The sequence below is a fragment of the Cyprinodon tularosa genome, unplaced genomic scaffold (assembly GCF_016077235.1).
Source record: "Cyprinodon tularosa strain WSP-4 unplaced genomic scaffold, ASM1607723v1 ctg185, whole genome shotgun sequence".
NCBI classification, from domain to species: Eukaryota; Metazoa; Chordata; class Actinopteri; order Cyprinodontiformes; family Cyprinodontidae; genus Cyprinodon; species Cyprinodon tularosa.
Window position 1 is genome coordinate 1,589,137 of NW_024038643.1, and position 27,242 is coordinate 1,616,378.

At 36.9% G+C, this 27,242-nt stretch overlaps 1 protein-coding gene across 2 annotated transcripts in view; it reads left to right on the forward strand.

Moving 5' to 3' along the window:
- The window catches only part of LOC119781928 (disintegrin and metalloproteinase domain-containing protein 12), a 127,106-nt gene that overhangs the window by 47,372 nt on the left and 52,492 nt on the right, over positions 1-27,242 (forward strand). The window contains exons 1-4 of one of the 2 annotated variants that reach the window (XM_038282573.1): positions 9,761-9,812; positions 11,561-11,639; positions 20,972-21,048; positions 25,898-26,084. In XM_038282573.1, the coding sequence (XP_038138501.1) occupies positions 11,583-11,639; positions 20,972-21,048; positions 25,898-26,084 (321 nt within the window). In that variant the 5' untranslated portion in view covers positions 9,761-9,812; positions 11,561-11,582. Of the gene's footprint in view, positions 1-9,760; positions 9,813-11,560; positions 11,640-20,971; positions 21,049-25,897; positions 26,085-27,242 lie in introns of those variants that run through there. The other variant, XM_038282572.1, reaches the window with a different exon arrangement.

Sequence of the window (27,242 nt, forward strand, 5' to 3'; positions counted from 1 at the left end):
TGATTAATCAGTGTCTTGTAGGCATATCACTAGCATTACTATTATGTTCCCTTTCACTCTAAATCATTTACAGTAAATAAAATCAGTTTCGTCCAACTTTATTTAGAAGTAGTTTAATGAATAGGCAATCTCATTAAAATCTAAGAAGACTAAGAAGACAATGGGAAACAGCGGTCAGGTCAGGGAAGTTCAAGGCTGGTTAGGTTAGAAAATCATATATAAAGTTCTGAATGGCTCATAAAATTACACAATCTATCTTCTAAGATGTAAATATGTTTTAAAACATACAACAACAAGCTCCATATTTTAACAGATCAGATATTGTGATGGACTGAGCCAGCCAAGCATGGGGACAGGGTGATTATCAAGAAAAATGGGTTTTATTTCCCCAAAGTAATAATAATCCAAACAATATTTACAGGGCCTTTAAAAGAGGTCAAATGAGGAGACTAAATTAGGGCAAAAAAATATCAAGATTGCACATAACAAAACCTCAAACTAACTGACACACAGCAAACAAAGGGGGCTTAAATACTGGCTGATCAAACCAGACTGACACACCGAGAAAGAGGTAGGGAGAACATCTAGAAAAATGTAACAAGAAATAACTAAACAGTTAGCTTAATGGTTAAACTTAAATTACTATTACTAAACAAAATTAACAAAATGAGCAAATCACAAAAGCATAAGAAGAGATTATGCAGCATATTAAAAATGTGAAGTCCGTGTCTTCCCCCATAGTAGAACTGCAGATGGTATCACCCAATTATTCAATAAATATGTCAGCCAGAGTCCTTTGCATTCTCCCTTTAAAGGTACTCCCCCAACAACAGAATAGAAAACACAAACAATATTAAGCATTTGACAAAATGAAATATACAAAAGTTAACCAAATGCGTGCACTACAATTGGAACTAATGTCTTCTAACATTGTCGATATAAAAATAAATAAATCAATCCATTTATGCTACTGTTGTGTGCTGGTTTACTGACCATATGACTGTCACATATATCCCTATCAGGGTTCGGTCCAATATCAGCCAAAATATGAATATCAGAATATATCAGCCTGCTTTCAAAAATCTTAGAGACATTTTGCTTCTATCTGTTTTTCTTTAAAGTTTCTAAGAGTGAAAAAGAAATACCCCAGTCGTCTCATTACCTGTTAAGTGTTGTTTTCTGTTTGGAAATATCAAGCCATTTTTGATCAAGTTTTTCCGATCATTCCACACTATAAAACGACTAATAAAAATCTGTATGATATCGTATTGGGTCAATATTGGTATTGATCAATAGGCAAAGCTGCAATATCAATATATGAATATCGGAGATTAAAAAGGTGTATCGGGACACCCCTAGTGGGGAATTTCTGTATAGAAAGAAGAGAGCAGTAGGTTAGAAATGATGGAATAATGCATAGTGTTCAGCTTCAGTAAGCCCTGAAGAAAAGCTGGTTTGGGGCTGCAAAATCCTTAAGATAAGATTTAAGTTTTATCTTTTAACTTCTAAAACCTCTTAAACATCCTGCCAGGGCTGCAGCAGAATGGTTTCAATCAAAGAATACATTTACATTAGAACTGCTTTGACCTAAACCTAATTGAAAATCTGTCACAGAACATGAAAGTTGTTGTTTACAGAAAGTCCCTTTTCAATCTAAGCAATTTTACAGAAAATAATGAAGCCAAACTTGGAGTGTAAAGATAAACTATTTCCAATAGAATAAATGGTGGCTGTAATGTGAAAAAATAAGAAAAAGTTGAAGGGTTTTAAATTTGTTTGCGAGGCACTTCATTAAGAATAAAACAATTCAATTTCACACCTTTAAGGAATAGTTTTTGAACCTGATTTGTGTAAAAATTTCTAAAACCTGACAGTTTTTTTTAGTTTTGATCATGTTGGCAAAATGTTGGACATGTATTGTACCTGTGCTTTTAAGAATAACTGTAATCCTGCTCATAAAAGACATACACTCAAAGTTAAACTGCAGTTTCTCTGTCTGTATAACCTTCAGACAACAATTTTCTAAGGTAGTCCTGAACATGTCCTAGTATAAACTGTATATTTAGGTCAATACATGATGTCTGTGCTTCTAAGAAACATTTAAGGAGGACTTCAAAGACTTATAACTGTTTGCTGATTTTTTACAGCACGATAAACTGATGTCTTAGATTCAAGGGGGTGTTTTGGTTAGCTGATAATGCTGAAAGTACAGAATGTATTGCATGATCTATGAGCCTCGAACTATCTCTGTGTGAAACCCAAACAAAGTCCACAACTATGGCTGCATGTGTACACTCCCACTCCCACACAGATGCTCATAAATCATATGAAGCAGCCAAACACATGCAGGCGCAGATCCATGCAACAAGAGAAGCACTTTCCCTCTATATCTCTCCCTCACCCCTGCACCCAACCAGGGTAGCTCCTGATGAATAAGAGGGGCCAGAACAGAAAGATTCACTCTGCTCTAGGGGAACAGCAGCCCTGGAGGCAGAGAGTACAAGAAAGGAGGAAGAAGGTCTCTTCCTCTAGGGATTCACATTAGTAAAGGTGTTTGGTTAGTTTCACATAACAGTCTGGCAGTTCCTGAAATAAACCTTAATGTGCTTATTTTTATTTATTTTTTTAAATTTGTTGACTTTGAGGTGTATCAGTTGATTGTAATCATGAATACTAAAAGAGCATCACATAGTTTAACCTAAAATGCCGTATTGGAGTTCAGTCAGAAAAAAATCAGCTGCCTTTAATTACTCACGAGATTAGTTTCCTCCTAGACCCCGGTGATCTGTGATATCATGAGCAATAAAATGAATATTTATGTCTTTCAAGCTGAAATAAAACAGGATTGCCTGGTTGTGACTAATTAGAGGGCACGTGAATGCAATATTGAGTTTGACTGCTGTCATGGATACGGTTTAGTGTGTACATTTTTATGCTTTTAAGTGACACAAACTGGCAGAGTTAGGGAAACAAAATGAGAGCCAGATGTGACTTGATACTGCTTTTCAAGTTAAAAAGAAGAAGAAAAAACCATTGCACCATTACGTGTAAAATCAGAACCCTACAAATTTAGTTTGGAAATAAAGACTGAAAGAAAGGATTATAACATTGGTAGGACATTTGTGTTTTAAAATGTTTAATTCTGCTAAAAAGTGAAATTGGGTAAACTGGAGTATAGTGTAATGAAGAAAGGGAAAAGCAGGTTCTGATGTCTCATGAAATGACCTACATGTTCAATCTTTTCAGCGAAAATTGTTTTTGTTTTTGCAGTGGAAACAATAAAAGAACAGTTAAGAATTTAAATGTAATTTAAAAATTGAAAAGCGCAAGCATATGATTACAATAAAAAAAAAAAAATAAGCATTGACATGACAGGAAAGCAGTAATATTTCCAGCACCAGTATTAAAGGTTTCCATGTATGAATTTCCATAAGTGTCAAAAATGTGTTAATGTGTCCACTTAAGGCTTATATGTGGTGTGCTTAGGTCATGTAACATATGTTCGCATGTAATTCGCGTTGTACTTGCTTTTCTACATATGTCTGACTATAAGTTACTTTGGTGATTGTTCTGCTTTACCAGGGAGCTTAAAAAGTAACTGTATTATAAATAATTTTGTCGTAGTTTGTTGCAGTGTGCCCTTTCCAAAGAGAGGTCTCATTCATGGTAAACCTTAACAATCAAATCCAAAACTTAAAATATTATACTCTGTGTGCAATAAAATAACATTTATCAGACCAACCCAAAGATAATCCTGTCTTATACAGAATGCTGGAAAAAGAAAAGACATCTAGATAAAACTAAAGATTATTCTACACCTGAATTTATTAGAGTTATGAATAATTTTAGGGCTCACAGTATATTCCAACCTTAAAGAAAGTTGCTCTGTCGTACTTTCTTGCTCTAACTTTATTACTGAAAACAGTCATTTCTTACTATATAAGGACTCAGTTCACAGAAAGCATAAATGTTAACCTTTCAAACTGCTTGTACCAACCAATCCACAGTCGATGACTATGTTTGAAAGCTGTTAACAGAACATGTTCTGCAGCTCCTCTTGGGACTTCCTCTATTTCCTGCTCTAATGGTCGCATTTGATGAATTTATTATACCAACACTTTCAAGCTAAATAAAACGCAAGTATAAGCCTTTGATTTATAAATACCTACAAGCTGTCTTTTTTTCTATTTGCTCTTAAAAAAAACAAAAAAACAAACACATTCTTGCTTTCAATTTTTTTAGCTGAGTAACCTGTGCTTCTCAAGGCATTATTTTATCAAAGATCAGTGCTGCATTTCCTTCCTTATTCCAATTATCTTAGCCATTGTCAGGGTCGTATTCATCATCCCGTTTCTGTAATTGAGAACCTGTGGGGTAATCCATCACACAGACGCTGCTCAGAGATGACATTTTATTGATTTCACAGGGCATGCTTGGGCTTAACCACATCAATCTCCAGGTGACAGTCGCTGCGGTAATTGCGTGCCTCCGCTGATAATGACCATTCTGCTTGACCATCTCACTAGCCAATTATCCACCACAAGATGCCACACAGGTGTTAAGAATCATAATGAGGCTGTTATGATGAGTTGAAACAGGGACAAAAGCCCAGCAATCCTGCTTGGCATAAAGGAAACATGAGGATTGTTTGTTTTTGTGCCACTGACTTTTTGACACATGACAAAAAAACACATTTTGAGTTGTCCTGTTCCCTGCTTTTTATTGGTTGCTCTTTAACCCCATTTTCCACCCCTCCATTGCAAAAGTTATTTCCTGGCATGCTTTAGGGGTTGTATTCATGACATACTTCATGTAGGCTGGAAGTTGCATTGACTTTAGGACAAGCAGGGGAATTCTTCTTCTCTGCTCTACTTGGCACAGGCCTACAGCGCTGCCTGATGTCAGACAGATCACAGCCAGAACAACTGGTCCTTTTCCCTTGCTGGAAAAAAAGGCAAAGTTTCTAACACTGAGGCAAGCTCTTTTTGGCTCCAGGCTGGGTTCTCATGCAAGAAATCCTGTTTATTTTCCCCCCATGCTTTTTCCAAGAGACGCTGGTTTCTCGCAATTCGCCAAATAACATCTGAGTAAAGTTATTAGTTCCATATTTCCTCACAAGTCTTTTAGTTTCAATAAAGTACACAAACTAAAGGCAACATAAAGTTTTGTTTTTTATGTCAGATGCACCTCTTTGATTATAATGTAATTTTCTCCAAATATTTATCTGGGCGCCATTACTGTCCACCATTGTATTTGGAGTGCATCTTGTTATTCTGGACCCCTGCCTCTCATTTATCACACTTATCTCCAGTTTCTTCAAAAGTCCTCATTAAGAAGTCTAAGTTTAATGAGACAAAACACAGTGTGTGACTTTCAGATTGTTTCCCATTGATTCAACTCTTCTCTAGTAGTAGAAATAGCCCCAGGAAGCACAAGCAATCATAGAAAAGTAGTTATTTAAGTGCAATATGTGAAAATGCGTATACTTTTGGGTATGTGCAAGCTTGGAATTGGAGATTTTGAAGTCCTCTAAGCCTTTAACTTTTAGAGATTTTTCTTTTGATTACGCCAGACACAGTATGCAGTGAGTAAGATAGTGAAATCAGGCATTATGGACAAATCTGACCACAAGTTGGTAAAATAGAATTTGCAATGCGTATTTCAATCTCATCTTACTAAAAAAAAAAAAAAAAAAAAATCAATTCCTGTAAATAATAATAACTGAAATAAATGCTCTCAAATCAAAATCTAAGTATAGCATATTGATTTTCAGAGCTTTGCAGAAGTATATGATCATGGGAAAAGATTGGTTTTGCATCTAGGAATCGGCCGATCAGGTCACCCAAAATTATCGATTAATCGGTTGGCCAGCCGATCAATCAAGGCACCCCTACAACGATAACATGAAGGGTGTCAGTAAAGATGATGTAGTTGGAGGATTGCTGCAAGGCTCACCACTTGTGTTCTAAAGAAGGGCAAGCAAACCTAGGAACAAGAAGCAGAATGTGGAAGAGATTAAATCTAGTTTTACTCCTGCCAAAATATGATCTACAAATAGGTAATAGATAAAATGTAAATAAGGTCATAAAAGGATTATGGGAATCTCTAGAAGGAAAGGAGAGAAAACGAAAGGTTGAATTAGTTTTAATTCAAATTAAAAAATACTTTATTAATCCCAAAGGGAAATTTATTGTTGCAGTAACTCAAAAGTGAGTTTGTAAACAGTTATTGTAGGTGTAGCTGAAGGCAGGAAGGATCAGCTGTAGCTTTCTGTCTTTGTTTGTAAAAAAACAAAACAAAAAACAAATAAACGTTACTTATTATATAGTATATTAGTATCAGGTACCGACATGGCTACCAGATGTGTAAATCTGTGGCTAAACCACATCAATGACAAATAAAGGGAGGAGTAAAGAGAAAAACTTTCCAATGAAATAAAAGCCCAAAACTTTCACATTTGCAGTGTCACAAATATAAACAGCTGTCCTTGGTATTATCGGATCTGTTAGCAGTCAGCTTTGAAAAGTAATGTATTTATTTGTGAAAATAAGGCTACATTCATCCCTCTAAATTAAATCCTATGTAAGAGAACTAAATATGCCTGATCAGGTAAGTGTCATACCTGATTTATTGCATAACAACAACTTTGAGGTTAGTTTCAGTAGCTTTAATGTTTAAGGTGAGTTTAGACTGCCATAAAGCAACGATCTGGGTCATATTCAGTGAATGATCCAACTCTTTCAAGCTGCATAGGCAAATTTTTAAGAATAGCAGCCTACACAGAGCATCAGTATTTGGGTAGTATATGGACCTGAAAAATTATTTAATTTATATCAAATTGGACCAAACATTTGTCAGTGTTACTCTAAGTATGTTTCATATCATAACTCTACTGTCCTGAAAAATAAACATCTAAATTTAATTATAAAAGGGGGGTGGAGACAGGTGCAGGTCCATCTATCCATTGAAATAAAAAAACAGTTTTCCTGAAAGGTACCCAGGGAAACCAATTCATTAGATTTAGCCTGCAGTCAGGATTGTTATTATGCAAAATCTTTGACTTAATTACTAATATTTCAAATGTTTTCATTTACTAGAAAACCTTTTATCCCCAAGAAGCAATACACTACATGGTAACTGTTTGTCTAAGTGAGAGATTGTGTACAAATATTTATCTGTTTTCCACAGTTTGAAGACAAGTTGAAGTAGTGCAAACATATTTACCCCCAGTGGTGTCACATTTTCTGTATTTGTGCTTGTTCTAATGTCAAGCTGCACGCCATTTGAGACCGTTTCTGTTGTATTAATTGGCAAAAATCTCGTATCTTTGCCAGCTCCCAGTCAGTTACATGGAGCCCTGCTGTGTGCACCTCCTGTGGGTAATGCATTTTAAATGGAGGGGCGTAATCCCACCCTTTCCGTTCGCATCATTAACTTCCCACTGATTGATAAACAGTGAGCTTCCAAGGCCATGTGGGTGTGCCTGACTTGTGACATTCGCCACATAATGTAGGTGGCTGCTGGATCATTGCTTGGCATGGATGAGAAGCTTTCCTAAGTGTTGTCAGCTGGCTGGGAAAGTCTCGATAGTTGTTGCTTTTAGTTGTCGTTTTTAGTGCAATTTTATGACTACTGCAAATGTCATTGGCTAGTTTTTTTATTTACAGGCAGTACTTGTCCACAACAAAGCTATTGGTCAGCAAATGTCACATTGGAGTTTACTCCTAGGCTGAGTTTAGCACACTTTTTCTCTTCACGTTGGTGCTCGTTTTCCAGGAGGTGGTAATAACTGCTTCCAGTCCACTAGGATTAATCAGTTCAAGTAATGAAAGATGGGAAACAGCCTTAAATTATGGAAGTGGAGTTGTGCATAGAGCCCATTGTACAAACCTGGCAGGTGTTAAAAGGCTGGGTTCCAGCCTGTTACTACCTGCTTGGTTTACTCTCCTAATTAGGTCTGGTTCGAAATGCATCGTTGGTCAGGAGGTCGTTTAATCCACAGATAATTGAGACCAAGATAAAGCTGAAAACAGGTCAGAGAGTTACAGTGTCGTCCGGCCAGTAGGATATTAATATGGGAAAAGAAGACGTTTATATCCTTCTCTGTGAAACACAAGGAACCCAAGGAAAATATGAAATTGGTGGAACAATCTGAGTAACTGGATTTGGGAAAAATCAGCTGAGTAAACGCCAAGACAAAGCATCTGACAGGGGTCCAGTGGAGTTAAGATGACTGCAGGCTGGTCTTGGCAAAATCTTCTTTAGCCATCTGCTTCACGTCAAGGAAGTCTCCAAAAAGCAGCACTGACTTTCTTCTTAAAATCACAATGATTGATCAGAAACACTAAAAGATGTACTGTTGGAAAAAAAAAAAAACATTGTCTGTTTTCTATTCTGTGAACTTTAAAAAGTCTAAAAACACTCAGGCTTTAATAAAAGTTTCCCATGAGTGGTTGGAAGGTTTAGCTAATAATTTTCTTTAAAGGGACATAAAAATCATCATCTGCATAGCATGGAAAGGATATGCCATGTTTCCTTAAGATACTCCCCCAAAAAGGAATATAGATGGATAAAAATGAAAGGTCATTTTTATTTACCTCTTATTGAACTCAGCAGCTCTCCATAATTGAAAAGCATCAGACATAAAACCACCTTTGTTGACATATTTTCCTTTTATTGATCAAAACCAGTCTAAAGCTACACCACACCATAATCCAGGATTCATACCTTAGGATGAAGAGTTATGTCTTTTAGGAGAAAGTGTTTGAACACCTTTAGGATGGATATTTTAGTACTGAGGCCCTAAATGGATAGTATCAAGAAAGCACCTGTTGCATACAAAAAAAGCCTTTTTTTTTTTCTTTAATGTCCCTTTAGGTGCTCCATATTATCAGTGGTGGGATTTTAATTGCATGATGAAATCATTAAAAGACCTCTACATTTTGTTTAAAATGCTGCTATATCTCTAAAAGCTCATCCACTGTAAGAATTTTCCAAAGGCCTATAAAAGAGAAACCGGCCCACAGTATCCCAGAACCCCAACGCTATTAACCGTGTGAACTAGATTCTTTTCGCTATATTCACCATTTGTCTCCATCTTCAAACACCTTAAGTTCAGGTTGCCAAAAAAGTTATTTTTAGACTAATTTTAAAAAATGTGGTTCCATTTACATTTCCAGTGGCTATTAGCAAACTCAACAGGTGAATATTTGAAGTCAAAGAAGGCCTTTGTAAAAGGATTTGGTTGTACCTAGACTTTTTGTAATTGTATGATTTATGAAATCAACACACCTGCATTGGAGGCTTCGTGTGCAGAGAAACGGAAAGACAAATTATTTAAATAACCCTTTTTTATTTTCTTTAGCAGTGCCAAAGTGGCATTACGGTTTTCCTGGCTTAATGATGATTTCTTAACTGTTTGCACAACATGCATGTAATATTCATCTATTACATGCATGTTGTAATGTTGAGCACAGATGATGATATTATGCAACTGGTTTAGAATATGGATTCATTTTACAGCTTTTTCTCAGAAATTGACTCGTTCACCGCATTGGTCTGTTTTTATAGGCAGAGGCTGAGTTTGTATGTCCAAAACCTAATCAAGTCTGAAGAAACACATCATCTTATTTGGCTTTTCCTTCTCTAAAGTCCTGCTTTGATCCTGTGATTATTATCAGGTCTTTGGCTCACTAAAGAACTTGAGGGTGGGGAAGCATTGTGTCCTATACTGACCGCTCCCAAAGAAAATCGCCCCCCTCCCTGGGTTGTAACAGCTGAAGCTCCCAGCTGGGTTGTGAGTAACTGCTGAGGTCAGTAAGAGAATCCAGCTGCCTGTAGAGGTTTGTTTTTCTGCTGAACACTCACCAAACATCTCGTGATATTCTGCAATGTTGTGCTGAACATGTGGTTTCTGTATGAACAGAGATACACTGGACTGAGGACTCGGTTGATTATATAAATAGTGAATCCACATGTTGATCTAGAAGTGCAAGGTCACTCTTTCAGTGACAATATACTGTGCTCTTTCTGCTGTTCATTCACTGTTTCCCCTCCAGCTGTGGGAGGAAAAAAAACACAAAGCTCATTTACCTTTGATGATGGAACTTTTTGTGTTCAAAATAACATTATTTTTTTTGTTTTCATTGATAGTACTGGATTTCCAAGAGTTAATTTGGTATTCTATGACTGTAGCTATCCCGCCTTATTAAATATTGATCCAAATCATGGCTAAAGCTGTTTGTTTATGTGAATTCTCAAATGATTACCTTGAGAAAAGCTTCTTCTGTCTACAGAACTTCAGTCCGAGCTCAAACCTTCCCTTCATCAGTAAAATTATTGAAAAAGTTGTGCCTCGGCAGCTAAAAAACCCCCCTAACAATGACCGGTCACTTCAATGTCTTCCAGTTATGCTTCCATGTTCACCACAGTTCAGAGATTGCCCATGACACAGTGTTTAATGGCATTCATATAAATACAGACTGTGGAAGAACCACAATGCTGCTTTTATTGGACCTTAGTGCAGCATACGACCCTACAACGACCCATCACTCCACTTTATGAGACAACCTTCAAACCTTGGTCACCTTTTTTGTTTAAGTTGATAAATATAGGATGGAGACCACAAAAAAATTATACATTGTTCCTCAGGGGTCCATCATAGGCCCCCTTCTATTTAATATCTACCTGCTTCCCCAACTCAGATCTTACAACAACATAAGTTCACATAACAATTGGTGCGGCCAAATCCGGGTTTTCAGTGGGTGAGTGGCTTTACATTTGAGCCAATTTAAGTATTTTTCAAGAACTATGTTAGAAATCCATTTGTTGTTGGTAGCGTTACAAAACAGGAGACTCCACACGTAACCTTATAGTTGTATATCATCCTAACTTTGAAATTAGCAGAAGGTTGGCAACTTTACCAAATTTAACATGTTACTAACAGATATCGAAAGCTGAAATAGATTTTTACTTCTACCAGCCTTCTTGTTTAATGTTGATTAGCTTCTTACATCGTTTTAATTTCCTCTTTTTTAACACCCCACTAATGCATAAAAATTTCATTTTGATTTTTTTTCCAGCAACAAAAAATTTTGCGCTGAGCCGTGTTTCTGTCTGAGAATCCCTTTAATTCCATAAATTTATTTTACCACACATTCATTTGTATCTGCAAATAGAATGTTTATCTCACTTTTATACTAATTTATTCGTTATTTTGTCTGCTCAACAGCGTCTAAGCTAATCTCCATCCTGTTGTATCCTAGAATGAGTTATTGATTGGTATTGAATGCTTCGTCATGGTGGGTGCACATGTTGTAAAAGGTTATTTAATAGAAAATAATACAGCAGGCTTTAAGCTGTTTTCTGCCTTCAAAGCTGCTTAGCTTCATTTATGCGATCCTGAAACTGAGTAAGGTTTAAAATATCAGTAGATGGTTTATCTTCCGTGCAGGGGAAACAGTAGTGAGATGGTTTAACCCAAGATGATCCCTTTATGTTTGATCACGCTCCCTGAGGTCAATCTTAAGTGTTTGTTTTCTTATCTTTTTCTACTTTCCAGGGGGCTGTTTGCTGGTAACTATATGGAAACCCATTACCTGGAAGACGGCAGAGAAGTCACAGGCCCTCACAACTTCACGGTACATTTCCTTTTATTTTTCTGTAACAAAACTTGTAATGTTTTCTGAATTGCTACCACGCATCTCAAATAGGTGTTGGGATTCTGTTAAAGTCTTTCTCTAGAAATGTTCTGCTTCATTGTGCTAATATTACAGAGACTTCAGAAAGTAAAGTTATAGTGATATTACTGCTAGCCTCTGCATAAGGCCACCTGGATTTGTTCACAGAGTGTAGGTGAGTGGGCCCATTTCCAGCAGGTGGATTTATATTTGATGGAATAAAGGCTGACAGGGGTCAAAAAATAGACTTCGTTTTAGGAAACAGCTCCAGTCGTTTATAATGGATAACGTTAAAGGCATTCCTAAAAATGGTTTGTTATGCAGGTCTGCACGAATATCTTGAATTAGTGAACATTTAAGTGCACTTCAGAAGTCACGCTGAGTAAAATATTCATATCATTTATGAGCTTTGTAGCGAGTAATTTGAGAAAGCGTTTTTATATAAAATACTTCTGTAAAGTCTGACAAATGAATTATGCTTTCCTATAATCTTTGACTCCAGTTCAGTTCTAACATATAGCTTTACTGTAAGTGTAGGTTTTGGTCTGTTGCTGCAAAAGTACTTATTTCTTTTACACGCTTTGCTAATTTGTGTCAATGCTGTGATAAATACTCCTCATTTTCATCAAACTCAATTAGGCATCTTAAAGCAAAACATATTCAGCATTTAAATACTCTGGGACTTTGAAATTATATTCCATGGATGCACAAATATGATGCATTGAAAGGCATTTTATGTTTCGGTTTGGTAAAGATAAAAAGGTAATTATATCTGCATTGAGCAGTTTCTACGCTTTGCAGCTCCACCAGCTGGCTTTATTTCAAGGGATTTGTTTTTCTGCAGTTTGGAAAGCAATTAAATGCTACATTTTCCTTCAAAATACCAATAAATCATCAAAAAAAAAAAAACACACCAGCAGTGTGTGTTGAAGCTTAATGGTCAGTTTGTCTTAAGAAAAAAGACGTAAAGAGGATTAATTGAATTGCAATTTTTTGAATGCACATGACAAAACGGAGAACCTTTTCTGCTTTTTAACTGTTGTCAGACGCAAACTGCTACTTCACTGATGGGGTTTGCCCAGCTCATTAAAATCACTGTCATTCCAGAGCATAAATACAAAGAAAGGGTTGTACCAGGCCAGTGTGGTGGTTTGTGAGAGGTCATTGCTTAGATGTCCAACTATGAAGAGATGAATTTTTAATCCAAAACTGAAAGAACTGGATGTGGTGTTTATGTTGAGGTGACAAAGAGACATGCTTAGACTTTCTTCTGGTTGGTCTTCTTCGATGTCTAACACACAAATACCAGTTTCTATAGATTCCGTATTTAGGGTTAGGACATTCTGTAGTTTGTCTGAAAATCTTTGCATTTCTATTAACCAAAAATGCAAAAATCCTTTGCGTAAATTTTACATGTAGTTTATATATATTATATAGTGTATAATAAAGTGCAGTGCATTTATGATGCATTTATGAACAAAATTTAATGAGTAACTTTTTGATCCCCCCCCCCCCCCCCTTTTTTTTTTGTAGTGTTTGACCAAGGATGGGGCTATCAAGGAAAAAGGTTTTTCTAATATCTGGCTGGCTTATTAGGGATAATCTTCTGATGATAAGAAACAGGGCCGTTTTGATTTATTTTTCTGTTTTGTTCCTGTAGCTGTTTCAAGTTCTTTTAGATCAGGTATTAACAGACACTAAGGCCGTTTCCCAATTTACAAGTATGTGAGTACAGTATGGACTCGGGTTATGACCAAGTACATTCTTGTCAAGAACACTGGAAGTATGGCCTCGGGGAGAACGGGGGCAAGCAGGACAAATCTATCCGGGAATTGCGTCAGTTCTCTGTCTTCTTGTTCTTGTGAATTAAAATTGGAATGGTACTTTTTTTTTATATTATGCACCAAATCAGTAAATGGGCCATATATGAGGCTTAAAGGTATAATGTTCTCGCCTCAAACATTCTTAAAACATACTTTTGTAGAACTACAGCAACAGAAAAGCGAACCCCTGAAAGGTGCTGCTGCCACGGTGCATGCTGGAAGAGCTATCTGGTCCGCTGACAAGTCTGCCTGATGCATGCTCGGTAAAGAGGGAGGGGCAAGAACAACATCCGGAGACTTTGTCCTTTCTCAGTCTTGTGTTCTTGTCAATTGGAATAGTGCTGGAGCTGAGGCTGATGAAGTTACACTAACACATAAGAATGTACAAGTACTATTGAGAAACTGCCTTTTTTCTATGTCCAAATACACTTTACAATATAGGCCACTTATATAGGCCTTCTTAAAAACCCTATACATACCCTATTCAATCTGTATTACATGTTGATAACATGACATGCTAAAGAGAAAAGTTTTAAATTGCATTTCATAACTCTTTTCTGTCCAAAGAATGAGCAGTAATTCCCTTAACAACCAGTGACTGTTACATTAAACTGACTACAGGAACATCTTCTGACCTCTGACCCTCCACTCATTCCTGTCTCACGGTCACAGCTGGTTCTTTGAGGGGAGGATCCTTTTCCTGAAAGCAACCAGACCTTTTGAGAGTGAGGTGTGGGTAATTTATCTGTCCGGCTGGCCAGGAGGAGGCTGATATAGTGATTTGGGATCTTTCGGATTTCACTCTGCTGGGAGTGGTTCCAGCATGAGTCAGCTCTTTCCCTGATCATGTTTATCACCCTCTCCCTTTCTCATTAAATCTAAATCCACATGGAGCCCAATAAACAAGTGTGCTGCAACAAAAGCCATGCGCTGGAACAATCAATCACACCAGGGGATAGGCGGCTTGGATAATTCATGTTTAAGAAAAATATTTGGATTTAAAAAAACTGTTACCTTCCATTATAATTTAGTTTTTAGATATTAATCTTTGTTAATAATTTCTGATGTATGTACATATAAGTGCTTTCCTCTCTGCTTTATTCAGGAACCAGAGAAACAAAAAGTCTATTCATATCCCTTATTGCAATGAATCATAGTCATGATCTCATCAAAGAAACATGAGACGATCGCATTAGCTCTAGGCACTAAATTCAGCCTTGTTCCTCCCCACTAAAATATAATTTTTAATATAATGTCCTGTCTCTGCACCTTTTACCTCATTACTGTGGATTATTCTTGTTCAGCACTCTACTAGGAAATTTCCATATATTTTGAAGAGCTCAGACCCTAGCAAAGTCTTTCTGAGAAAAGGAAAAAAAATTGTCAAAACAATTTGCAAACCAAAAACTCTGACATGTCTTAAAGATAACATATAAAGAACTCTTGATAATGTTTCATATTCTGCCACAAACTTCAAAAGTACATTGTCCTCAAGCTTTTTGTTTAAACAAAGCTTTGTAAATCAATTTAGGATTTCAAAACAACTTAACAAACGAACATCCTGTTAGGCCGGGCATAGAATGTACGACTTTTCGCCCTTTTCGGCCGATTCTCCAATCGTGCCAAATTTCAACCTCGTCCTGTGTCATGTCGTATACAGAGGGTAACGAGCGACAATCAGCGGCTTACGACCACCTCCGATCAGGAGTCATAAGGTCGGGAGAAAATCAAACATGTTTGAAATATAGTCGGCCCTTGTGAGGTGTCGGTGAGCAAATCCTGCTGTTGAAGCAGATTTACAAGCCAATTTACCAGAACCTCACGCACTGCGCATGTGCAAACAAGGGAGTTCTTCACCTTCCAGATTGACGAGTCCACCAGCGGTCACAGGCTTGTGTGGTTTTTGAACGTGTAGTGTGAACAGGTAGATTGTATCAAAGCGTCGGGCTGTAGAGTGAACTTTTAAACCCTGCGATTTCATCGTACAGTTTGAGCTGTAGCCGAGATGAAAGAATGGAAATATCGTAGAGTGTATGCCCACCTTTAAGGCCATTTTCTATATTTTCATCTTTTTTTACTTCTTTTACTATCAATTCACATGTTTAGCCTTTAAAAAAGTCATTCTAGACCTTGAACTCTCCTGTTAAAGTAAAATACTTTAAAGAAATGCATTGTGAAATAATGTTATAGACAAACACAAAGTGGCCCAAAAACTTGTAATCAGTACTTTAACACCCTCTGAATATTATTCTGTCCGATTATTGCCTTCAGAACTTTCCTGGTTAGTAACCAGACTCCTCCTGGTAGTTCACTCCTTAAGTTAACCCTACTTAATAGTTTTACAAAGAGAGTTTTAAATTGGGTCAAACAGCTTCTTTGTTTGTAAGGGAATCCATCACAACAAATCAAAACCAACCACAGCTTAATCTAGTATCTATATTTTAGAAGCTGTTGAATTTATTGTTGTTTTTATGCCACTGGCCTGGAATAAGTATAACAATGCCTAATACAATTTTAGTAAGAATTCACTCATTAGCTAAATCTAATTGAGATTCTGTGGCAAGACACGCTAAATAATTTTCCTGCTCTCAATCTGACTGATTCTGAGAGGTTTTACAGAGAAAAATTTTCAGATTTTACAACTCAAGATGAGCAAAAGTAGAAAGACCCCCAAAGTTTTAGTAATAAGTACTTTTAAAAAAAGTTTAGCTCCCTGATTCAACAGCATCTGGCACTTTTATTTTATTAAAAAAAAAAGCAAAATTTGAGAGCAAAATTTAAGGGATTTATTTGTTTCATGTAAAATCTCAACCAAATTGATTTAAGTTTTTATTTTTTAATGTGACAAAATGTTAAAAAGTTTAAGGAGGGTCAACATGTTCCAAGTTTACAACAAGTCAAAGTAATGACCGAGATACCTAAATAGAAGACATGTGTTTGACTGTATTCAATTAGCATACGCCTACTAAACTCTATTGTATTTCACCTCGAGGGAGCCACACCAGGATGAAGAGATCACTTCTTATCACTGGCTACATAAATTCATGGAATTCTCAGTTAATATGATACAGGCTTAACCTAAAGTATATCCACAAAACAACTGTATCGAACAAAAGTCTCATATCCTTTTAAAGCAAATTTGCATCACTTATATTTAAAGAATATAATTTCACAGTCACTAAATAATATATAGTTCTTTCTAAAGTGCTTTATAGTATGTTGCATTTGTATTCAAACTGTAAAACTAAGAACATCGAGATAGAGAAATGTCTAGAGTAACTAAAAACATCCCATAAAAATCTCTGGATTTAAACCAAAGTGAAATGAAAAACTGTAGATACTGCACCCCAAGACCAAATTAAAGAAAGCACTGCAGAGGCCTAATGGCTCTAAGGTGCAGAAACACTTCATGCCAAAAAGTCATCAGTGAGCTTAAGTCCCTCAGTCACCTTCCAGATATTCTCTACACACCCATCTCTTAGAACTACATCACCGTTTAGGTGTGGAGTAACTTGTTGACTTCATACTTAAAGATATACCCCGTGAGATGTTTCGCAAAAGTATGCGTCTGTGTTTTGACTTTCTATGTCAAAATACTCATCAAATCCCTGAAAAACAGAATTTTTTTTCCTAGCAGAATTGTTTCATTTATGTTGAAGACTTAATGATTATGAGAGGGTGTGGTGAAAACATAACGTCTCTGCAGAATGAAACATTTCAGAGATTTAGTCTCCTGGTTCCTTAAATTGCCAACAAAGAATCACCCTTTTATAAGTGCTCTCTGAGCTTAACACATGCCAACATTTCAGTTTTTCTCTATCTGCTTTGAGACGGATAGGTAAGTGTATTGAAAGCTGCACGACCAAAATGCTACATCCAACTGCTCCAAGGTTTAGGATCCTTTTCAGGAGATGCTGGAGAAAGGGTCAAAGAAACTGTTTTCTCAAGCTACAGTAAATGGAAGATAAAGCAAGAACAAGGCTCATCTGTTTTTTTAATCTAATAACCATGGTTCAGCTGGGTGTTCAAAAGTCTTAAGTCTTAAATTTACACATTTAAATTTAATACCTTTAAAGACGTCTTACAACTTATGAAATGTGATGTCATAGGTCTTACATGCAGGGTTTCCCCCAGTGTATTTTAAGCCCAGCAAGCCACCAGGCTAAGTGTTGGGTTGTTTATCTCAAATGTGGGAAATTAAAATGAAGTCTGATATAAATAAATACATTTTCTTACATTCTAGGAATGCTCTTTTTTCCCCCTATGCCCATGGGATGAGTATTCAGTTTTAAGTGGTTTTCAAAAGTCTTAAATTAAACTTTTAGAAACTTGTAGGAAGCCTGTATAACAAAGACCAGAGCAATCGATTAGAGACATTTCATGAGGGACTCTTCTGCAGGGACTACAGAGGTCCCATATTTCCAATCTTGACTGAACAAACAGAAATAAACCTGCAACTAACAATTATTTTGCAAATCAATTCATCTGCTGATTATTATTCAATCGGATAGCCAAATCAAACCAGGTGAAGCTAAGATTTTTCCACTTAAGGAGTTCTGAATAGAGCATAGTGACAGACGAATTATTTTTTTTTTTATCAAATGCATAATGTTTATATATTTTTTTTACTATTTTGATATAATTGCTGCTCTAAGTGGGCTGCTCTATCGGCTAAAGGCATGTTTTATAGTCTCTTTACTCCAGATAACGATTAAGCGATTACTAAATTAGTTGATTATTTCAATAATCGATTAATCTGATTTATTGTTTCAGACCTAATCAGAAGTTTCTTCTCTGTTTGATTTTTTGTTTATTTGAAACCAATACAGATAAACACATAATGTATAGATTGAGTGGAAAGAAAGTCTCAAAGATGTATACAATTTTATAAACCTATTCAACTGAATAAATTCTATTATGTGTTGGGAAATATTTTTAGTACTAATCCTAACCTCACAGTAATCATACCTATACTTAAAGAAGCCTGTGGAAACATTATGGTGAAATGCATGTAGTGCACCATTGAGTCTAAACTTACAGCGGACACGGAAATGGATCTGATTTCAATTTGGAGGCAAGGTGTTGACCTCATTTAGCAAGTCCATGCTGCCGTTGAATTAGATGTCATTATCTTGTCTGAGTTTAACTAAGCAAAGCTGCTAGGTCTAAAAGTAGTCAAAGGATTATTAAATATTGTCTTTTAGTCGTAAATGAAAAATGAAACCCCATGACAATTTCACAGCTTTAGGAGGGTAAACTAAGTTTATCATATTTGGGGATGAAAAGTCTTATTTTATTTATTTGTTAATTTAGGAGAAACAGCATGCATTCTAAGTGTGTGAGAGGCCCTGAAGTGGCATAATCATATAGCCTGACGTAGTCCGACTCAATTCTAGTCAGAATATGAGTCTGATACTGCTCCATAGAGCTGTGATTATGGGGCATGTTTTGAACGAACCAGGAAAAAAATGCCTCTGTACTCAATTGGATAGACCTACAACCAATAAGAGCAACGGAGTGTGTGACGTATGTTAAGCGAGGCATAGTTGTTGTCCACAAAAATCAAAGCGTGCAGTTTCACGCCTAGAATAAGAAGATGAGACTTGATTGTGTTTCTCTGTTCCTCTTTTAAAATTAATTTGCTGTCAATATCTTCTAGAACAGACCTAATAGCAGAATCTACTCACCCAAACTCTCCAGCGGCAGCCATTATTGTTGTCACCCAAGCGCGCTTTGGTCACGTGGTTGATAACGTTACTCTTGATCATCTGTCCATCATCGTATAAAGCCCGCCCTGACAATTTGATTGGATCGCCTGACAGTGGGCTTTAATACTCGCGCTACTATGGAGCAGAGCCAGACCGAACTTCCCCGAACTCAAACCTTGTGGGCGGGACTAAGTTCGGACTGGCACCCAGGCTAATAATCATACCTCCTGGATATAGAGATCATAGAAAAAAAGAAATTTTTGGAAAATGTCTTAATCTCCAAGCGAAACAACTACAGGACATACTTATGCAGTGGCCAGCATCCCTGTAAGTAAGTTACTCTTAGTTATAATTAGGAGCTGACACCTTTTTTTTTTATGAGAACTAGAATACAGTTCCATATTTATTAGTTCAACTCCATTTCCCCCCAAAGTGGATGTGTTTTACTTTGTAACCGCATCTCTCTTCCTGTTAGACTCATAAAATTACCACTGAATTGCTGCATAGTTCGACTAAAACAGACCTAGGGTCTATCTCAGTCGGACTTACGCAAGCCCCTTGTGTACAATTGTGTCAGGTGTGATCATCCCCATTGACTTTCAATGAGCGCTAAATGCCACGACCTCGCCAAACACAATTTTCTGTCCAATCGGACGTAAAATCTGATTTAGTGTGTTCTGGCCTTTACAATGTGTTTTCAGTTAAAAAAAGCTCACTTAGTTTACAAAGTTCTAAATGACAAAAAAATTTTATATAGTGAGCTCCTCTGAATCTTGGTACAAAGGTTCATTAGTTGTTTTTTATTCTTACTTAGTATTTGCAAGTCAAATTAAGGTGGAACGTTGAAGAACGTCATTCAAATATACGCTGTAGTTCATCTAAAGCTATGTTATTATTTGGAAATTTCAACTTGTGTGTTTATAATGAAACACCATGAGGCTATGATACTTTGACTTAAAGTTATCACTGTGAAAATCTCAGAATGAATGTGACTTAAATACAGTAATCAAAGCTGCTCACCAAGAAAAAATTACATTTAAGCAAATCATGGGTTTTTAAAGATGTCTGTAATGAGGGAAAAACAGCATTTAGTAAGACTGTTTTAAATAGCTCATGTCAGAAGTGTGAAAACACTCTTTGCAAAAATGACTTTGAAGGGATATAATGATGAAAAAATTAAGCAGAGGTTTCGTTTAACACCAGAAACCTCTGGATGATGACCATGTCAAACAAGCTGCCTCCAGAGATGAAGCCACCTAAAAGGAGGACAGATGTTAAGATTTACTGCCTGCCCACTATATGTAGAGATGCTTTTAGTCGGCTGGAAATCCCACATTTTTCTTTTTTTAGAACTGGGTGGTAGGAGTGCTGTCGGTCAGACCTCACCTGAGCAAGGTCTGCCCTGTGTGATGGAGAAAGCCAGGGGCCTGTTTTTTCTCTCAACCAGACGCTTCCGTCCCACCCATTTTCTGAACGGCCTCAGTCAATAAACATGGACCTAATTCAGTTTCTTTACTTTCTGCTCCAGCTTGACAGGTGGTCTGTGAAACTGGGCACCTTGGAATGCAGCAGACTTTAAAACTTAAGAGAAACATGGGTCTCAGGCGGCTCACATTGGCTGACTATTAGTGGTATCTGTTTATAGAAAAAAAAGACATTTAGATGTGGTGGGGACTTCACTTAAACCTGTTTTGCTACATTCCTGTTGCTATTCTATAATTAGACAATTTATCTTTACATTTTTTTGTTACTGCTTCCATAGACAAACTGCTACTACCATGGAGAGGTGGAGAGCCACATGGAGTCAGATGTCAGCCTCAGTACTTGTGCTGGGATTAGGTAAGTGTTGGTTTACCCATACAGTGCCATGCAAAGAAACTTTCCCCCTTCATCTTCAGGATATGTCGTTTCTGGTATTTAGATGCTGATTTCCTAATATTTTCCTTTGCTTTTGTTAAAGTCAGATCATCGTATCGATTTTTAAAGCCGGCTTCCTAATATTGTTTTTCACATTTAGTACGTACATTTTATTGTCAGACTTATAAGCATGAAAATGGTCAGTCTGTCAAGTAATTTAAATGTGGGTTCCTCTGGAGATTCTGCCTAGACCAAATAAAAAAAAAATGGTTTTGGTTTTAATTTGACTATAAATAGATAATAATAATAAAAAAAAAAACTGTACATAAATTGCTGAAAAAGCATCAATTCTGTTAACATTAGGATAAAAGTTATGTTCTTTTTTAGGTTAAGTTTGAATTAAAAAATGTCCTTGTCTTTGAAGGAAAATCAGAATCCTGAAAGTGTAATGTTTGCAATAGGCATACTCTGTCTTCTGCGTCCCTTCTTGTTGATTCTAGTATTTGATCACATTATTATATATTAATAACTATTATATAGTTATTTACATTTCACATTTGGCTTCTGAAGTTAATAAAGCTCTGTCCCCAGTTAACCCAGGCCTCTGCAGAAGGATCACATAAACAGCAACAACAGAGGTCACAAATAAACATTTTGGAGAGAAAAAAAACACAATGCAGGTTTATTTTGTTTGTTTAGTGAATGTACTTTATTGTGTGGATTGTGGGACTCTTTGAACTGGCTTTGGAGTGCTTCGGAAATCATATATTTGTTCAAGCTTAGTGTTGTGGTAGAGAGCAACACATAATCAGCACTTGAAATACCTAAGGGTGTTCCTCTAGGGTATGTTTTCACCCCTTTTTAATTTTGGATTTTATAGTATAGCTAAACCTACAAGCTGTCAAGGACAGTTACTGAAACAAGTTGCCTTGTTTCAATACTTAGTAAAAAAGTTTCTGCTGTGATGCCGCTTGTGCATGAGATTCAATTCAGTTTATTTATAAAGCGGCAATTCACAAAACATGTCATCTCAAGGCACTTTACAGAGACAACACATTCCAATTTTTTCCAAGTTTCTGTCAAGGAAAACCAGTTAAATGCAACCAGTCATTCACTTGTGTACAAGAAAAAGCAATTAAAAAGGTTTGTTCCTGGGTCTTAAGTATGAATATTAGAAACTGCATTTATTTGCTTTAATTTTTTTTAGCGTTGTAACATTTTAAAAATGCTTCTAAGTAATTAATGAAGATTAATGAATTAAAGTCGTTTTTTTTATATATATATGGTGTTCAAGTCCTATTTTTCCTGCTTATTAATTATGTGTAGGCTTTTTTATGTTGGGGAGACTGGATCACACATAACTAGATGGATTAAGCTTTGTTGTTATGCAGGCTCTCATTCAATCCTTTGAAAGGATTGCTTTAAATGTTATGGAGAAGATGCTGGTGTTATGTTTAAAAATAATAAATTCTTAAAAAGAAAGCCAATTTTTTTTTAATTGTGTTAAAGTGTTTCATTTGGGAAGGTTTTTCAATTTTGTATTATTAACTGCTTGGTCTTTTTCCCCTTTTTGATTTTCTAATGTAATACAATCTGACTGTATGATCTGGTTGAAAGTGCCTTCAGATGACATGTATGTGAATTTGAGCTTTATAAATAAACTGATTTTAATTTAATATAGTTATATTTCAATTTTGTTTTTGCTTAAAAAAACAAACTAAAGAAATGTTTTAACTTAATATGACTTTCCTAGCTCAATATAGGTTACTTACAAACAACTCATAATTTCATACATTCAAGTTCTTCTATTTGCTTTTCTGTTACTTTAGTTTTCTACTGTAATGTTCTACAACTCTTTGTTGCAGAAGCAGTGTTTAGTGACAGCTGCATTTCAACTGCATAAACTACTTCAGTTACATTCTGAGCGCATTAGATCATGTTTATATGTAGCAAGATAGAAATGACAATTTTCAGGAACAGTTGTTTCTTCAAGCAAATAACTAATAAATGAGACATTTTACAATAAAGATATTGAAAGATTAAACTCTGTTTGAAAAAATGACATGCTGTGAGGCTCTAAGGATGGGAAGAGTTTCACGCTTGGAAACATTTTCTTTTTAGATGTCAAACAATGGAAATGATTGCTGCAATGTTGTTGGAAAGCATCAGGAATGTTGACATAAATCAACCAAAAAAATCCATACCCTTTGCAGAGTGATTTATCCGAGTACAGATGAATTGCTTCTGACCTTGGTCATATTTATTTATTTTAGTTTCTATGTCAACCATCTAACAAGAGACAGAACAACAGCACTTTTTGACGTAGAACTAATCATAGTTTGACCCACTTGTAGACACAAATGGCTCCTAGTTTGAGGTTGGCATCACTTAGACTCGGGGGAGTTTCTCACTGAGGTTTATTCAGCATTAAATACTGTGAAAGTTTCAAGTCTGGTTGGGAGAGTTAGTGTTTCTACTGCAAAGGCTTACATTATGAGATGTAGAAAATAAAATAAAAATAATTTAAAATGCCACATATAAAAGGCCGTGCAATCAAGTGCCATATAAAATTATTGTTGTTTCACCGCAATGTAATGACTTCTCTTTTTTGCCTTTTGCAGTAAGCATAGGCACAGCCACATCAAACATGATTTGCAATTGTTCTGGGTTATTGCATTAGGAATACTTTTGCATGGTATGACAAATGAGATGATTGTTAATGGCTAAAGGAGAACTGATTAATAAAAAAACACACAAACTTATGCAACAGAAACAGTGGGGTTTGACCTATGACTGGCATGAACATATTTTATGAAATTAACACTAAAAATAGCTCTTTAGTGTGACAGAAACTCCCAAGTCAGCATCTTTTCTAACACTTCCAAGACATACATTTGGCATCAGGATGGATGTATTTTTGGCCCTAGAGGTGAGTCAGCCTCTCTGGCTTTGCTGCCAATCCACATACCTACCTGTTGTTGGCATGAGCATTGGAGCATTCAGAGACTTAGGGTTTAGGGTGGGATAGGTGTGGGTTTTTAATACACAGTAGTCCAACAGGAAACAACAGTACATCCAAGGAGGAGGGGGGGCTGGCATGGGATCTTTCACGCCTCTTTCTCTGCTCCACCTGGGGATGGGGCTGGGCCCTGGGGTTAGCCAATGGCTTGTTGGGGGTTTCTGGCTATCCTTCGGCTCTCTCCGGGCTTTGGTTCTTATCCTATGGCTTTGATCTGTTGTCTGTCCACTGGGATGGGGGATGGCAGTTCCTCGCATTTGGCGAAGTGTCTAGGAGGGAGCCAGCTGGCTGGCATGACTGTATGGCAGGTGGGATGCCACCACCGTGCCTGGATGCATCTCAGCTTGTGTTGTGGGCCTGTCTGACCTGACCCTGCATGTGGCCTGTTCCTCCAGTTAGGTTGAGGGGACGCTTTGGGGTGTCTGGCGCCAGGGCTCTGGTGGCTGGCGTGCTTTACTTTGCATTGGGGGCTGGACTGCTTGGGTTGCATTTACCTGACAGCCATGGGTATAAAAGGACCATACAGATGTGGGTGCCTGGGACGGCTGTGACCGACTGGGGGTGGGGCGGGCTATTCGACAGGTTAGATACCTGCTCTGGTGTCTGTGGAGGCGGGTGCGAGGTTTATAGGGAGATGCGGTGGAAGGGCTTTAACCACCTGGAGGTGGTGCTTGGGGTAGACCTGTTCTAATTCTGCTCTTACTAAAGATAAATCAAATATTATTTGGCATGGTCATTTTTCATGAAATGATTTGCTTGATCAGAATCCAATACCCTTTAGTATTGATTTTCTTTTAAAAGAGTGATCATAATGTTGGTAATGAACTGTGATGAGCACATAAACATTAAATTGGTATTTAAAACCTTAATTAATTAAAGCTTGTTTTAGCTCTAAAAAAAGAGCTCGACATCTCAACGGGGCGTACCATACAGCCCATCTTGTTAGCTTGTTTTGCACAAAAGTAAGCTCATGAAATTATCAGAAATCATCACACAATCAAATTGTCTACCTCAAAACTATCCGCTAACAAGCCAGACTTTTATCCTCTGCTAATCTCCATTGTGGAAAAGGTTGCGTTGTCTCCAGTACTTAGCAGTTTAGCATGACAGGCCCACAACTGGGAGGTTCTCCTTTGTTCTCAGATGCTCCACCTCACCTGGTCCTTTCAGGCATCATAAAGTTCCTGAAAATCAGGAACTTTCAGAAATCAGAAATGTTGTAAAATGCTGTTTTTAAGTTAGCCACTAGGTCAACTTAGCCTTTGATCAATCTGTAGATTCTGGTCCTTGGCTTGTGGTCTTCCATGATGGTGCCTCTTCTATGTGGCTGGCCCAAGATCAGCTCTGAAAGAAGATAAGAAAAGCATGAAATATTTGCTCTGTCCTTAAAACACCATGGGGGGGCAGTGCCTTATGTGTTTGTAGGAGTCTCTTGTCAGAGGGGGGTTTGCAAAGAGAGTCCAACTGCAGCGCAAACCTGGATCCTCCTGGGCCAATGATCACAATTACTGTAATATCAGCATGGAAACTGGTCCAACATGACCAAAATAAATATCAGGGTTAATGGCCCAAATGTAATGTTTAGGATACATAAGAGCAAAAACAGATTCAAGAAAAGTGTTTTATACAACAAAACAGACTTCAGCAGGTAACAGGAAGGCTAAAAAAACTAAGATTATCGTTGTTTTGGTCTTACCTTTTATACTTTTAGTGTATGCTTTGCCAGTTATGTAACACATTACATTTAGAAGAATGTTCTCATTAAATGTTCTCTATTAACTGCGATCATTATTTTTCTTCATTTCTTTGCAGGGGTTTTATATATCTTGGAAGCAGATCTTACATGCTGGAACCATGTGCCAACTGTTCTGATGGGATTCACTGGATCTACCCAGCAGAACACCTACATTTTGTTCCTGGCACCTGTGGTCATGGTTTTAATATTTCCCACCCCACTCAAAACACAGACACCAGTCCATTTAAAGCATTCGGCACACGAGTAAGAATTTTTATTTTTTTTCTTACCTTGATGTTTCACCTTACACAATACAGTGTTAAAGGCTGTCAGAAAATACAGATCAGTTGACCTAAACATTCAGATTCCTGGTTGGCAGTGGAAAGAAGTACTCCTATGAAAGATATTTAGGATTTCTTAAGTAAAGTTTCATTGTGGAGATTTTATTAGCAATCAATATCTTGTCTGTAGCAGAGAGAGTTTAGAGATGATTGAGATTAGAGAAGCAGAAAGATTTGACAGGAGGCTCAAGCTCATGTTTTGTCAGACTTGAACCAGTTAGAAAGCCACTAGTTATCATCGTAAACTACTTGGATTATGGCATACTGTCAAAAGAAAATCTCATAATTTCTTAGATCACATCACAATATTTTAAAGTATAATCTAGTGACTGTCACTTATTGTTTCATGACCCCCAAGTGGGTTATGACCTCCACTTTGGGAACCTCTGCTCTAAGCCGTTTGAATAATACGTTTTTTAATATGCATTTAGGCAAATGGGCTGCTGTATGTTTTAAAGGCTGCGAGCCTAATTATTACATTTCTCCATCTTAATTTTCTACTATATATTGAGCCTGGTTGTTGGTAAACATGAATGATGAAATGCACACATTGTCTGGTAAGAAGCAGTTTGTTCTTAAAATTAGATCAGGCTGAAGGCGCCAACTGGGCTGGTCACTTAAAAAAAGAAGGAAGAAATATCTCACCTAATTTGCACTTCTGTGCTCAATGCATGTGACCCCTCCTATCATAGTTATAAATCATAGTGGCTATAGCCTTATCAAATCTTTACCCTCAGAGGGAATGCAGCTTTGTAAATGATAAACCCTGATAGGGGAAAAATACAGACTCCAGTGATTCTCTGTGTTGGTTTTAAAGAAAAGCAGGCCCTGTAGAACACAGCTGATTTACCAGATCAGTGCAAACAGTGATTGGAGGTGTCAGAGATGCAAAGGATATTTAAGGACTTCTGAAGAGGTCAGGCAAGCATAGGGTCTTTAATAAAGTATTAATGCTCCTTAACTCTTTTACATTTTGTCTTATTACAAGAGCAAAACTCAGTTTACTGAATAGGATTTTATGCTATTTTATTTATACAGGGTAGTGCATGATTGTAAAATGAAGAAAAATATTTGTTTTTTT